This window comes from Excalfactoria chinensis, chromosome 3, assembly GCF_039878825.1.
Source record: "Excalfactoria chinensis isolate bCotChi1 chromosome 3, bCotChi1.hap2, whole genome shotgun sequence".
Lineage (NCBI taxonomy): Eukaryota > Metazoa > Chordata > Aves > Galliformes > Phasianidae > Excalfactoria > Excalfactoria chinensis.
Genome location: NC_092827.1, coordinates 33671748 through 33684578, shown reverse-complemented (window position 1 = coordinate 33684578; position 12831 = coordinate 33671748). Strand labels below are relative to the sequence as shown.

At 40.0% G+C, this 12831-nt stretch overlaps 1 protein-coding gene across 3 annotated transcripts in view; it reads left to right on the top strand.

Moving 5' to 3' along the window:
• Nucleotides 1–43: 43 nt before the first annotated feature.
• Nucleotides 44–12831, top strand: part of MDN1 (midasin AAA ATPase 1) — an 86407-nt gene continuing 73619 nt past the window's right edge. For all 3 annotated transcript variants that reach the window (XM_072331399.1, XM_072331400.1, XM_072331398.1), the window contains exons 1-9: nt 44–228; nt 4039–4265; nt 4859–5083; nt 7080–7187; nt 7271–7466; nt 9310–9522; nt 10042–10173; nt 11128–11231; nt 12126–12240. In XM_072331399.1, the coding sequence (XP_072187500.1) occupies nt 130–228; nt 4039–4265; nt 4859–5083; nt 7080–7187; nt 7271–7466; nt 9310–9522; nt 10042–10173; nt 11128–11231; nt 12126–12240 (1419 nt within the window). In that variant the 5' untranslated portion in view covers nt 44–129. The remainder of the gene's footprint in view (nt 229–4038; nt 4266–4858; nt 5084–7079; nt 7188–7270; nt 7467–9309; nt 9523–10041; nt 10174–11127; nt 11232–12125; nt 12241–12831) is intronic.

Sequence of the window (12831 nt, the reverse complement as noted above, 5' to 3'; positions counted from 1 at the left end):
TCACTTCCGGACGACGGCCGCCGGAAGCGGAAGTTGGGAGCGAGGTGCGCGTCCCTCGCACGCCCCACGTGTCGCGCGGCGGTGGCTGGAGGTCGGCTGTTCCGGCTCCGCAGCCCCGCCGGCCGTAGCATGGCCGACATCAGGTTCCACCTGGCGGAGCCGCTGCAGCTCGTGGCGCGCAGGAACGAGAAGAGCGGCGCCGAGCTGAACAGGTTTCTGGGCAAGCAGGTGAGTGGGTGGGGGCTGGAGGGCGAGGGCGAGCTATGCCTCCTCCTTAGCCTTACCTCCCCACCGTGCCGCCGCGTCCTCGCTTGTCCGAATCTGTTATGTACAGGCTTCTTTATTCCTCTTCCTTTCCCCGTTCCTGCGTCGCCTCTGCCCCTCATCGGGCCGTGTTCTGCCCAGCAAAGCTTCGGGATTTTCCGTATCCCTCAGGGTGGCTCAATGCTAGGGTGATACTGAGGGATAGCAGTCGTGAGCCGCGTAGCGACGTCCTATTCCGCAGCCGGGTGCTTTGCTGCCTGTGTTCGCCTTAAACCGGTGTGTGGAGTGGGAACGGGACTGGATATCCTGCAGGGTGCTTCCCTTATTACCACGATGATGCTGAAAATGCATACTTTGTTTAGTTGCTTTCACATCCAGTTTGCTGTGTCTGTGGTGCACCTGTGGAAGTGTAATAACAGGACAGCAGCACATCGGGTGCCGTATTATTGACACTATTCATGCCAGAGTTTCTGGAGACCCTACGTCATATGCACATGTTGATTCAAAATCTGTGTCTAGAAAATCTTTTGAGTGTCTAGAAAAATCACAAAATCATTAAGATTGGAAAAGAACACTAAGATCAGCTATTCCAACCATCAGTCCATCACCGCACTCACTAACCATGTTCCTCAGTGCCATACCTGTGTGGTTCTTGAACACCCCCAGAGACAGTGACTTCATCGCCTCCCTTGACAGTCTGTGATGATGTGGCACCGCTCATGAATGAGAAACTTATAGCTATAAGCCCCTGTACATTTCTGTACCATCTAGTAAAAAATCAGCTTTACAGAGTGTCAGAGTCTGCTCCTGATTCTGTGTGTTACTGGAGGCTTATCTGAATCCAGATAGGAGTCAGATAGGATTCAGATCCTTCTTGTATAGTATTGCAAGTGCAGGCCGTGTGTAAATCGGCTTACTTTTGGCTCTCTGTGATGGTGTAATATCAGTGGAGATGTTCGTTATATGCGAAGAGTGAAGTAGTCATAGGAAGGGAACAGTGCAAAAATACCCTCATTCCTTCGTGTTCTTTACACACCTCAGAGTTTTAAGCACCGCACAAATAGAGGAATATAAAAATTTGAACAAATAGAGACCTTTATGGTTGTTTTCTTTGTTTATTTTATGGAACTGTTTGTATCTCACATTCTACTCTACTATTTTAGCTGTACATCATTTTGCCATTCTTTTTTCAATTTAAAAGTGAAATGTCCTGATAATTAAGGCTGACTACTGTTTCTTAAAACACAGCTTCAGTTTTTTGTTTGTAAGCTTAACTAGGATGACAAGATGCAGCATTTTAAGTAAGGGAGGATATTTTGCACTTTCTGTCTGTATTCTCACGTCCTGTTTCTAGTTTCGAAGAGCTGTTATTTCTGTGAGACAATGTGTTACAATAAGTTAAGGAATACAAAGATATGAAAGACAGAATGTTCTCACTTGGTGGCCTGTGCTCCTGCGTTGAGAGTAAATTGCTGGAGGTGTAGGATAGTTCTGCCTTATTTTGCAGGAAGCTGAAGTTTTCCTTGTTTTCCTTGTGATGCTGTACAACCCTCTTTTCATTTCATTTCTAAGCATATGGCTTATAAGAGTGCAAGTTTTCTCTTTATCTTACTGAATTTGGGAGGAATACCTGAGGGCTGTGAGCAGAGGGGTGGCTGTTCTGCAGACTCAGGTTGTTTCCTGCTATGATCTCTCCTACTCTGGAGTTTTGGACTTGGCTAGTTCTTAAAAAAGACTTCTGTACACAGTGAGCAGTAAGTAACTGCGCAGTGCAGGTTGATGTACTGCTGGCGGAGCAGTCAGAGGTGATCTTTAATTCCAGGGTTTGATCCTGGCTGTGTTTCTCTTCAGTGTTTGTTCTGTTATCAATGCACACTGCGTGTATTTGTTGGATTGTTGTTTGCGGTGCTTTCTAGGCAAAGTTTTACCATCCTGGACTCATAGACTAATACTGAACACTTGCAGATCAGCTGTCCTTTGCTACTGACTGAGAAAGTTGTGTATTTCATAAAGCAGCCTTTCATTACAAATCCCCTGACATATTATGTTTTTCCATAAAGTTTTTCATTTATACTGAGAGGCTCTAGAATCAAATGTACAGTTTCTTTGTAGAACGAGAATGTTGCCACTGTGCTTTTTTCTTTCTTTATTTTTTTCTTCATATCACTTCTGTATGTCCTAAGGGTACTATGATTAAAAAAATACCACTTGCTCTCACAATGTTTCTAATTAATTTGGTGCGTGGTAGTCAAGTTACTAGAAAATATTACCAAATGAGACTGATCCACTACGCTTATTTTCTGCTTTATTGTTAATTGTTCCTTTTATTTGATACTAAAAGCTCTGGTTAATGAATTAAGCACCCTGTTGTGCCTTGTTAGTGTCACCAAGGACTTTTGATTAGGAAGCAGAAGGTAGTTGTTATTTACTTGTTATTGTTATTAATCACTCGAGGTTAATGTGATGGTTTTAATCTTTGTAATGTGTATTGTGGTTTTCCTGATTTCTTACATGTTGGACAAGTGAAGTACTTGAATGAGTACATACATATGCTAAGAGGACATCAACTGTGGTAAAACCTTGGGAGATCTTTGGAAAGCAGCATTCGGGAGCTCTTGTAGCAATGGGATGATTCTGTCTGCATGCACAGCAGCAGATTTTATACAACTAACAAAAGTCCAGGACAGGCAGAAATTGACAGCATGTGTTGCTAAAATGAGACTATCTAAATTGCAGAGTATTTCCATATAAATTCAGTAAGTGACTGTTTGGAAAGCTTCCCTGCCTAGCTGATATTTACTGCTATTTGACAGGAAAGGTAAAATAGTGTTGATGCGTTTACTCAGTCAGTGCGGGAGGGGAGGGTGGAAGGTCAAAGTTGAGAGCAAAACTGCTCTAGGCAAATCAATGATCTTTTTTTCCTAAGTCAAAGCACTGTTATGTGCTAAACATCACTGAAGTGGTACAGTGTTTGGATAATAGCACGAGGTCAAAGACCAAAGAAACTTAAGCTTAAATACACAAGAAACTGTGTTTCTTCAGTAATAGTTTGGAAGATTGTGTATGTTTGGTGTTGTATTTTTTTCCCTATGGTAGATCAGAAGATCAAAATCTATTCTGTGTATGTTCTGAAGCCTAACGTTTTACTTGCATAAAGGAACATTTTTATAAAAGAGTAAGAAAAAAATCTCAACTTCAACTTGCAGATGTATGCTTTTTTGTTATTATTCATCGTAATGGCTTCTAATAAGAAGGTAACAACTTTTTTTGAGAACTTGAATTTATAATTTTTTTTTATAATTCCTACTTAATGTGTCATTACGTATGGAGAGCTGCATCAAATAAGTCCTTTCTGGTCTCTTTTCAGTAGTGCGTGGGGACAGGACTAGGGGCAATGGGCTGAAACTCCAGCATAGGAAGTTCCGCACGAATGTGCGCAAGAACTTCTTTACAGTGAGGGTGACGGAGCACTGGAACAGGCTGCCCAGGGAGGTGGTGGAGTCTCCTTCTCTGGAGATATTCAAGACTCGCCTGGACGCCTACCTGTGCGACGTGGTGTAGGGAGCCTGCTTTGGCAGGGGGGTTGGACTCGATGATCTCTAGAGGTCCCTTCCAACCCCTATAATTCTGTGATTCTGTGATTCTGTGATTCTTTCACTGGATATTTTCTTCCTGTAAAGTTCACTATGGAACGTGTGTGAATGGTTCTGAAACTAAAAGTCTATATAATTTCCCTTTTAACCAGTTCCTTCTTTCTTTCTTTTTTTCCTCTAGACTTGGACTCAACAGGATCGACAGTGCATCCTTGACGCTTTAGCACTGTTATTATTGGATAAAGAATGTACTCTATTAATTGGCCGCCAGCTTCGTCCAGTCTTGCTGGACTTATTGGAACGAAATGCAACCGCCATTAAAGCTGGTGGCCAAATCAACCATGATCGGCATGAAAGGCTGTGTGTAGCGATGAGCAAGCTGGTTGCTGACCATCCTGATGTTTTGCCGTAAGTTACATAGTGCCTCAGAGTGCGTTTGCTCGCCAGTATTTACTGGGATGCGTTGTTTTAATGCTTTGGCTTTTTGCAATAACAAGTGTCCATTCAATTGAAAGAACGACTTCGAAAACACAAGTCTTAAGCAGTGCTTCTTTAAATTCAATTATGAGGTAATATCTAGCATGACTTTTGTCTTAGATCATTTGATTAGAAGGAAACAGTTGACTTATTCTGTTAACAACCAAAATGTCTGTATTTAATTTTAGATCTGTAGGCCAGTAGAATAGAAAGTCGCCTGAGAGTTAATACTACTTCTTCAGTAAACAAGAAAAACCAGAGATTTTACCACATTAAAATTGGTGATGTTTCCCTTTACTAAACAAATAATAATTTCTAATGTAGTAAAGCATCTGTTGTAAGCTGATAGTTGAAGTGGCTACCTTTCCCAGGCATGGACAAAGATAAATAAAAGGCCTCATGCACAGTATGTCATCAGTTACTGTTTCTGGACCTCTGAATTAACACATTAGTGAGTATTTTCCTTTGTTCTGGCTTAGATGTCTCTGTTCCACCTCTTTCTCTCTCTTTTTTTCTTTACGAAGATTTGCTTTGAGATATTTTAAGAACACATCACCAGTTTTCCAGAGGCTTTTCTTGGAAAGCTCAGATGCAAACACAGTCCGATATGGGCGCAGACGAATGAAGTTACGGGACCTCATGGAAGCATCGTATAGGTTTTTACAAAAGGATCAGTCAGTTTTCCGGGAATTATGGGACTGGAGCGTGTGTATTCCACTCCTAAGGAGTCATGACACTTTGGTCCGTTGGTAAGTGTAAAAAGTTCAAATCTTTTTCCATAGAAAAGGCAACTGTATCTTGAATTCGTAAAGTACAGGAACAAGAGTGTTGTCAAATATAACCGTCAGGATGACGTGCGTTCAGCTATTTAACGTCTTTGTCTGTGACATAGGTGGTGGGACTGAGTACACCTTCAGCATGTTTGCTGATGACACCAAGTTTAGCAGTGTAGTTGGTACAGCACAAGGAAGGGATGCCATCCAGAGAGACCTTGATAAACTCGAAAGGTGGACTCTTGTGAAACTAATGAGATTAAACAAATCGAAGTGCAACTTTTTGCACTCGGGTTGAAGTAATCCCAGCTATGTCTAGGAAAACTTGATGATATAGGCCTGCTGAGAAGGACTTAGGGGTGTTGGTTGAAGAAAAATTTAACATGAGCCAGCAGCATGCACTTGTGGTCCAGAAAGCCAGTGGTATCCCGGATTTTGACAGAAGAGGGATGGCCAGCAGAGTGAGGTAGATGGCTTTCCCTCACTATGCCTTCATAAAGCTCCAGCTGGAGTATTGCATCCAAGTCTGGGGCCCCCAAAACAGAAAAGATGTGGAGCTTTTGGAGAGGGTCCAGATGAGGGCTATGAAGATGATCCAAGGGCTGGATCACCTCTGCTATGAAGGTAGGGTGAAGGAACTGAGCTTGTTCAGCCTGGATAAGAGAAGACTACAGGAAGACCACATTGTGGCCTTTCACTATTTAAAGGAAGTTTATAAACGTGAGGAAAATCAACTTTTTACATGGGTAAATAGCAGTAGAACAAGGGAAATTGCTTTAGAATAAAGAAGGAAGATGTAAGTTTGGTGTCAGTGGAAACTTTTTTTTACAGAGACAGTAGTGAGATGCTGGAATAGGCTGCCCAGAGAGGTTGTGAATGCCCATTCCCTGGAGGTGTCTAAGGACAGATTGGATGGGACCCTTAGCTAGTATTTAATCTAGCAGATGGCAACTCTGCCTGTGGTGGGGGTTTAGAACTTGATGATCCTTGAGGTTCCTTCCAACCCAAGCCTTGCTACAATTCTATTATATTCTTGGAAAAATGAGTAATGAAAAGTGGAGCACACATGCCCCTGGCCATTTCATAAGAGTAATATGCCACTTTTCACTTATTATACCACTGCTTTTAACTGCTTCAGGGGAACCTTATGGCAGCTTTCCAGTACACGGGGAGCTGGGGAAGACTTTTTGTAAGGGCATGTATTGACGGGACAAGGGAAAACAGTTTTGAACTGAAAAAGGGTAGATTTAGATGGGATATTAGGAAGAAATTCTTTACTGTGAGGGTGGTGAGACACTGGAGCAGGTTGCCCAGTGAGGTGGTGGATGCCCCCTCCCTGGAGGCATTCAAGGCCAGGCTGGATGGGGCTTTGAGCAACCTGGTCTAGAGGGACGTGTCCCTGACTATAGCAGGGGATTGGAACTGTGTGATCTTAAAGATCCCTTCCAACCCAAACCATTCTATGATTGTTTTATTTTGAGGCAGCTTTATGTTACTGTGAAGCCAATGTGTAGGAGTTGTATTTTTTGGTGCTGAGTCTTAAGTTCAGTGTATTTTGGTTATTTTAGAAATAATGGGAAATTGCAGATTTGAAGGGTTAATGGTGACCATTTGAATGGGAAACAGGGAAGGAATAGTTGGGCAGAGAAAATGTTTTCATTCTTTTATATGCTTACCTCCATTTGTTTAGGAAAGTCCCATCTTTTACTGTATTTCTGTTGTTTTTTCAGCATTTCAGAGGAATGTTAACAAGTTAGCATGTTAATGATAGGTTATATAATGAAAGAATTTCTTTTCTCTGGAGAAATGTATCAGAAAAAGATATAAAATGTTTAACATAGCTTTAAAATTATTTCTAAAGGTAAAGTTATCTTCATGTTTTTCCCAAATTGGTATTTTGATTTGCAAGAGTTGTCAAGCTAAATGTTTTCAACTATAATTTGACATCTTTTGTTCTAAATATAATTTTTAGGTATACTTCAAACTGTTTAGCTCTGGTTACGTGTATGAACGATGAACATAAATTGTCTTTCATGAAGAAGATCTTCAGTCCTGAGGAGCTGACACATTTCAGACTAAAGTAGGAACATTTTCAATATTGAACAAAGTTGATTTGTTGGTGGCTATCAGTTGAATTAATATACATGGATGTGGATTTGACAGGCTACTAGAAGAATCTCAGGTGCAGAATGTGGAACAAGCCCTTGTTTTGGCCAATCCAGATTCCTCATTTTGGCAAAAGGAGAAAGAAGTGCGATATAAACAAGGCCATATTGTATCGGGTGACCTGTCTGCAAATGTAGTAGCTGTTTGTGGTATTGTGCTGCCTAGACTAAAGCTTGTTTCTGAAGAACAGCAGGTATGTAACCGGGTGTTGTCTGTACCTTTTTTTTTGTGAACTGACTTTATTCCTACTAAAAAGTTATTGGGATACTATGGATAATTTGTGTATCTGTTGTTTTTTTGATGTATGCTGTAACTAGTGATATGTAATATTGGAACTGCAGGGGAAGCTTTGCTGTGGAATGCAACAGTGAAAGTATAATAAAGCTTCCAAGTACTCAAAGCCCTTCCAATGCCTGAAGAAGGACTACAGGAAAGCTGGGAAGGGACTTTTTATAAGAGCATGTAGTGACAGAATGGGGGGAAATGGTTTTAAGCTGGAAGAGAGTAGATTTAGACTAGATATAAAGAAGAAATTCTTTTCTGTGAAGGTGGTAAGATGCAGGAACAAGTTGCCCAGCAAGGTTGTGGATTCCTCCTCCCTGGTAGCATCCAAGGCCAGGCTGGATAGGGCTTTGAGCAACCTGATGTAGAGGGAGGTGTACCTGCCTAAGCAGGGGCTTGGAACTAGATGAACTTAAAGGTCTTTTTCAATCCAAACCATTCTATGATTCTGTGATTCTAATAGTCCTGTTGTTGTCATCTTCTTTGTAGCAATACTTAAGAACATGCTATAAGAGACGTAGTGCTTTGTGCTATCCAGGGATATTATCAATTGCCTTTCTCTGAAGTTATGTTATTAAAGGAAAACAAGGCTGCTCCTTACTCTTCTAGAAGGCAGGATTAAGGAGTTAAGGAAGAGCTTACTTTCTCCATTTCACTTGAGCTGTGTGATGCCGAATGTAGTGTAGTGCTTTACAGTTTTAACAAAACCATCAAATGCAATAGTATGTTTGATTAAGTAGCATTTCTTCTAACCTATTTTTTGCTGAGATGCTATTAATCTTTAATTGTTCGGGTTCTTTTTTGTAGCTGCAGTCAGTATTCTTGACTGGTTTTCTCATTAAGTCACAATTTTTGACAGTATTTGGCCCGAGTATTGTTACTTAATTTTGTAACACGTTCACAAATGAAGGACAAAGGGATAAATGAAGACTGCTAATATCCCGAATTTTTTTTTTTTTTTTTTTTTCCTTTTCCCTCTCTGCTTCTGTGACTTTAATTTAGTATCTTTTAAATCTGTCTGTGTGTGTGCATGTATGCATTGAATTGAGTATATGGTTTGAAATTCATTGCAGCAGGGAGAAAGTTTTGGAGCAGAGTAGTAGTCTTTGTGCCGTATACTGGCATATTAGTGAGTGTTGAATGATTAAAATATTTGGAGAGCATCTGTCATTGATGAATTACCTTTCAGTAAACTGTGTATCCATTGCAGTTTGAGTGAAGCAAAAAAATCTTCTGAATTTAATTACCCAGTCCCCCATGCATTGTGTTTAATGACCCTATACTTTGACCTGTGCAGCAAGAAGAAAATACAGCACATCAGTTTTTATGTTCATACGTAACCTGCATCTAACTGCCATTTGATTTTACTTTTTAATTGGGATCCATTCTGATGATTTAATTTCATTTGTATTACAAATTGTATTTGATTGACACGAATGTGATGATTGAATAGTTGCTGTGTCTGCTGACAATTTAGTGTGAACTCCCTTTGGGAACAAATTGTACATATACTAAATTAAGTGTTTCACCTATAATAGGTTTTTGATGAAGTCTATTTTAATATCTGTCATTACATACAGTCTTTATAGTCCACAGCTCTAAGAAGTTTAATTATAGTTGATGTGTGTTGACAGGTTTGTAGGCTAAAATTTTCCAATAATCATACATGCTTTCATAATTGTTCTGTGTAGTAAAACCTATTTAAAAGAAAAAAAGCTATTTCATTGCAGTAACTCCACATTTTGTTTTAACAGGAAAATACCGTCAGCCGTTTTGTTTTGGTTGAATCTGCCTGCACAAATCTTCAAAACCTTGCTATTGCTGTAGCTTTTCAAAGTCCTGTTTTATTGGAGGGACCAATAGGATGTGGAAAAACTACTTTAATTGAATATTTAGCAGCTGTTACTGGAAGGACAAAGCCTCCTCATATTTTGAAAGTCCAACTTGGGGATCAAACTGATAGCAAGGTAAATGATGACATTGTTTTACGTCATAAAAATATAATGGTCTTTTAATGATCCTGATAATGAAAGGAAATGAATAAGATAACATGCAAATTTTTTGCTAAGACCTCGCAACCTTCAGCTTCTTACAGTATTGTTCTGGCTATTAGTGAGAATAGTAGATTTAAAGAAAAATCAGTTCAGCTTCCTCATTATTTAAATTCTCTACATGATTGTGCATTATCCATTCTGTTTAAGTTATGTGTTTTGTCTGGCTTTCTCCCATTTTTCCTGTGTTATGCTGTTGATTTTCTCTATTAGTTGCAGTGGCGCACCTATGTACTTAGCCATCTAATTACCTAATTCATTCTTGTTACTATGCTACAGTCTGGAGGAATAAAATGTTTTTTCTTGAAGTGTAATGATGGACCCATATTAGTAGGATTAGCAGACAGTGTTATTTGTATCCCAGGTCATTTTCACTTTAAATTATGAAGGCATGTAATGAGCAAGTCTCTAATTCAGCACTTGTTTCTGTCATAGACGCTGCTTGGTATGTATCGTTGTACAGATGTCCCAGGGGAGTTTGTTTGGCAGCCTGGAACCTTGACACAAGCTGTTACCAAGGGTCATTGGATACTTCTGGAGGATATTGATTATGCTCCTCTGGATGTGGTACGTAGGTTCTTGTTCACTATAATGTTTGTCTTAAGGCTGTAGTAGCAATTCTTGGATTCCAGTCACTATGGATTCTATGGCAATTTACTGAAAATAATGCTTCTTCAACAGGGGTTAAAATAAAACTAGCCTGGCTTTCTTCAAAGATAGTTACACTGCAGTTGTTGTCACTGCTGTAGAGCAGCGATGACGTTGCCCCTGATTTCACTGTGAAGAATTGCAGTGATGCTGGTAACGAGCAATGTCTCTTTGAAATAGTGTTCCAATGTTTGAAAACAAATGTGACTCAAAAACCACAGAATATCAGTCACTGTATTAGGCTGATGTTGATAGTAAGATTTTTCTAGTGTCTTTTTTAAATATGTATATATATATATTTTTTTTTCTGTTGGTCCAGATTTCTTTCCTCTAGTTTGGTTATTAAAAAATACGGTGTTATAATAAGCACCATGGATTTTAATTGATTTCCCACATTCAAATTCAGAGCTAGTATTTGCTAGCAGGGTATACACTATAACAGTGCTAATGTTTTTAGATTGATATCTTTGAGATGAATATTATCTTTGTTCAGGTAGATAAAGAAAACAAGCCTTCTGACACTTCTGAGAACCAAATCAATCATTTGACAACTCAAAGCCAATAGTTTTAGTTCGGATTTGTAGTGAAAACTGTCATTTCCGTTTTCATGTTAAACCTGAGTGGAGGAGATGGAAGGGAGGGAATCATACCTATGGCTTCAATTACTGAATAAAAGTAATTGAGACTCAGTGGTTCAAGTTTGTGTCACTTACAAGTTCAGTCTGCAGGAAAAGCTGTTGCTGACAATGTAGTGAGGACCATTAGTGAGGAGAAGTGTTTCATATGTGGATTGAATGTAACTGGGTAGGATGTTGGTTAATGTTTCCCCACCCAAAAAAAACAATGTTTCATAGAGTGTATTTTCCTCTCCAGATCTCTGTCTTAATTCCTCTTTTGGAAAAAAAGGAATTGCTAATTCCTGGTCGTGGTGACTGCTTGAAAGTAGCACCAGGATTCCAGTTTTTTGCAACCCGGAGGTAAGCGCATAGAGTTAAATGAGTTAATGCGAATTGTCATATTCTTAAGTCAAATACAGCAAGTTTAAAAATTGGTCTGAGTGTTCTAGCAGTTTCCAGTTACATGTGTTTGTTATAAATGACAAATGAAGGGTAAACAGAATCACAGAATGGCCTGTGTTGAAAAGAACCTTAAAGATCATCTAGTTTCACCCCCCCTGCTATGTGCAGGATCACCAACCACCAGACCAGGCTGCCCAGAGTCACATCCAGCCTGGCCTTGAATGCCTCCAAGGATGGCACACCCACAACCTCCTTGGGCAACCTGTTCCAGTGCATCACCACCCTCTGTGTGACAAACATTCTCCTGATATCTAACTTAAACCTCCTCTGTCTCAATTTAAAATCATTCCCCCTTGTCCTGTCAATATAAACTCATGTAAACAGTCATACCCCCTCCTTTTTATGTGTTCCCTTCAAGTAGTGGGAGGCCACAATGACGTCTCCCTGGAGCCTTCTATTCTCAAAGCTAATCAAGCCCAGTTCCCTCATCCTTTCCTCATAGGAGAGGTGCTCCAGCCCTCTAATCATTTTAGTGGCCTTCCCTGCAGTACATCAGCTGCACCACTCAGTTTGTTGTCTGCAAACTTGCTGAGGGTGCATGCGATGCCGTCTCGTGTGTCACTGATGAAGACGTTGAAGAGCACTGGACCCAAGACAGGCCCTTGGGGGATACCACTTGTAATCGGCCTCCATCCAGACATAGAACTGTTGATCACAGTGCTTTGTATGCCACCAAGTATAGGCATACATATTATCCAGTAGCAGCAGTGTTTAATGTGTTATCTGCGCTGAAAACAATAAATTCTTCACTAGGATGTAATGTGTGCATTTCTTCATGTTACTTTTATTTAGAGTATTCAGTTGTGGCGGAGGTTGGTACAGACAGCAAAGCAGCCATGCTGCTCTTCTGGACAAGTATTGGACCAAAATACATATGGATAACATGAGCAAAATTGAACTCAAGGAGGTATGATGTGTTTTGCTCTATTGTGGCATGTGAATTTCATCCCTTTCTCTGCAAGTTCAGCAGTACACTCACCTTTATGACTTCAGAATTCTGTCAGTTTTGAAGTAAATGGGTAGTTTGATAGAAAAATAAGAAGTTGTTGGAGTTTTGCTGTGAATGGATCTAAGGATCAAATTACTTTGCCCATGGAGATTTAAAAAAACAAGGAGGGATGGGGGGAGAGGTAATTGAGCTTATTACAATCCCAAGTTCTGGGTTTTGAGATGAAAAGTGGTTACTAAGTTATCAACTACACATGTCTGTTTCTAATAACATCTTCTGTTAAAATTTCCAAGGAATTTTTGCATGGTTTAGTCCATCAGCAAATTAACAGAGCCCAGGACTTACATGAAATAGAATTCTCTAAACATTCTCTTTGAATGAGCTTAAAACAGTCCAGCTGTAAAAGAGCCTTAGTGAAGTGAAAAAGGGATGATTATCTCTGGCAGAAAATTTGAAAGAAACTTCTCAGTTTTTTCAGACTGGAAAAGTTTTTAAGTAGAATCCATCCAGAGTCAGCAGCAAGTACAGTTATGAGTGAACTTAAAATAT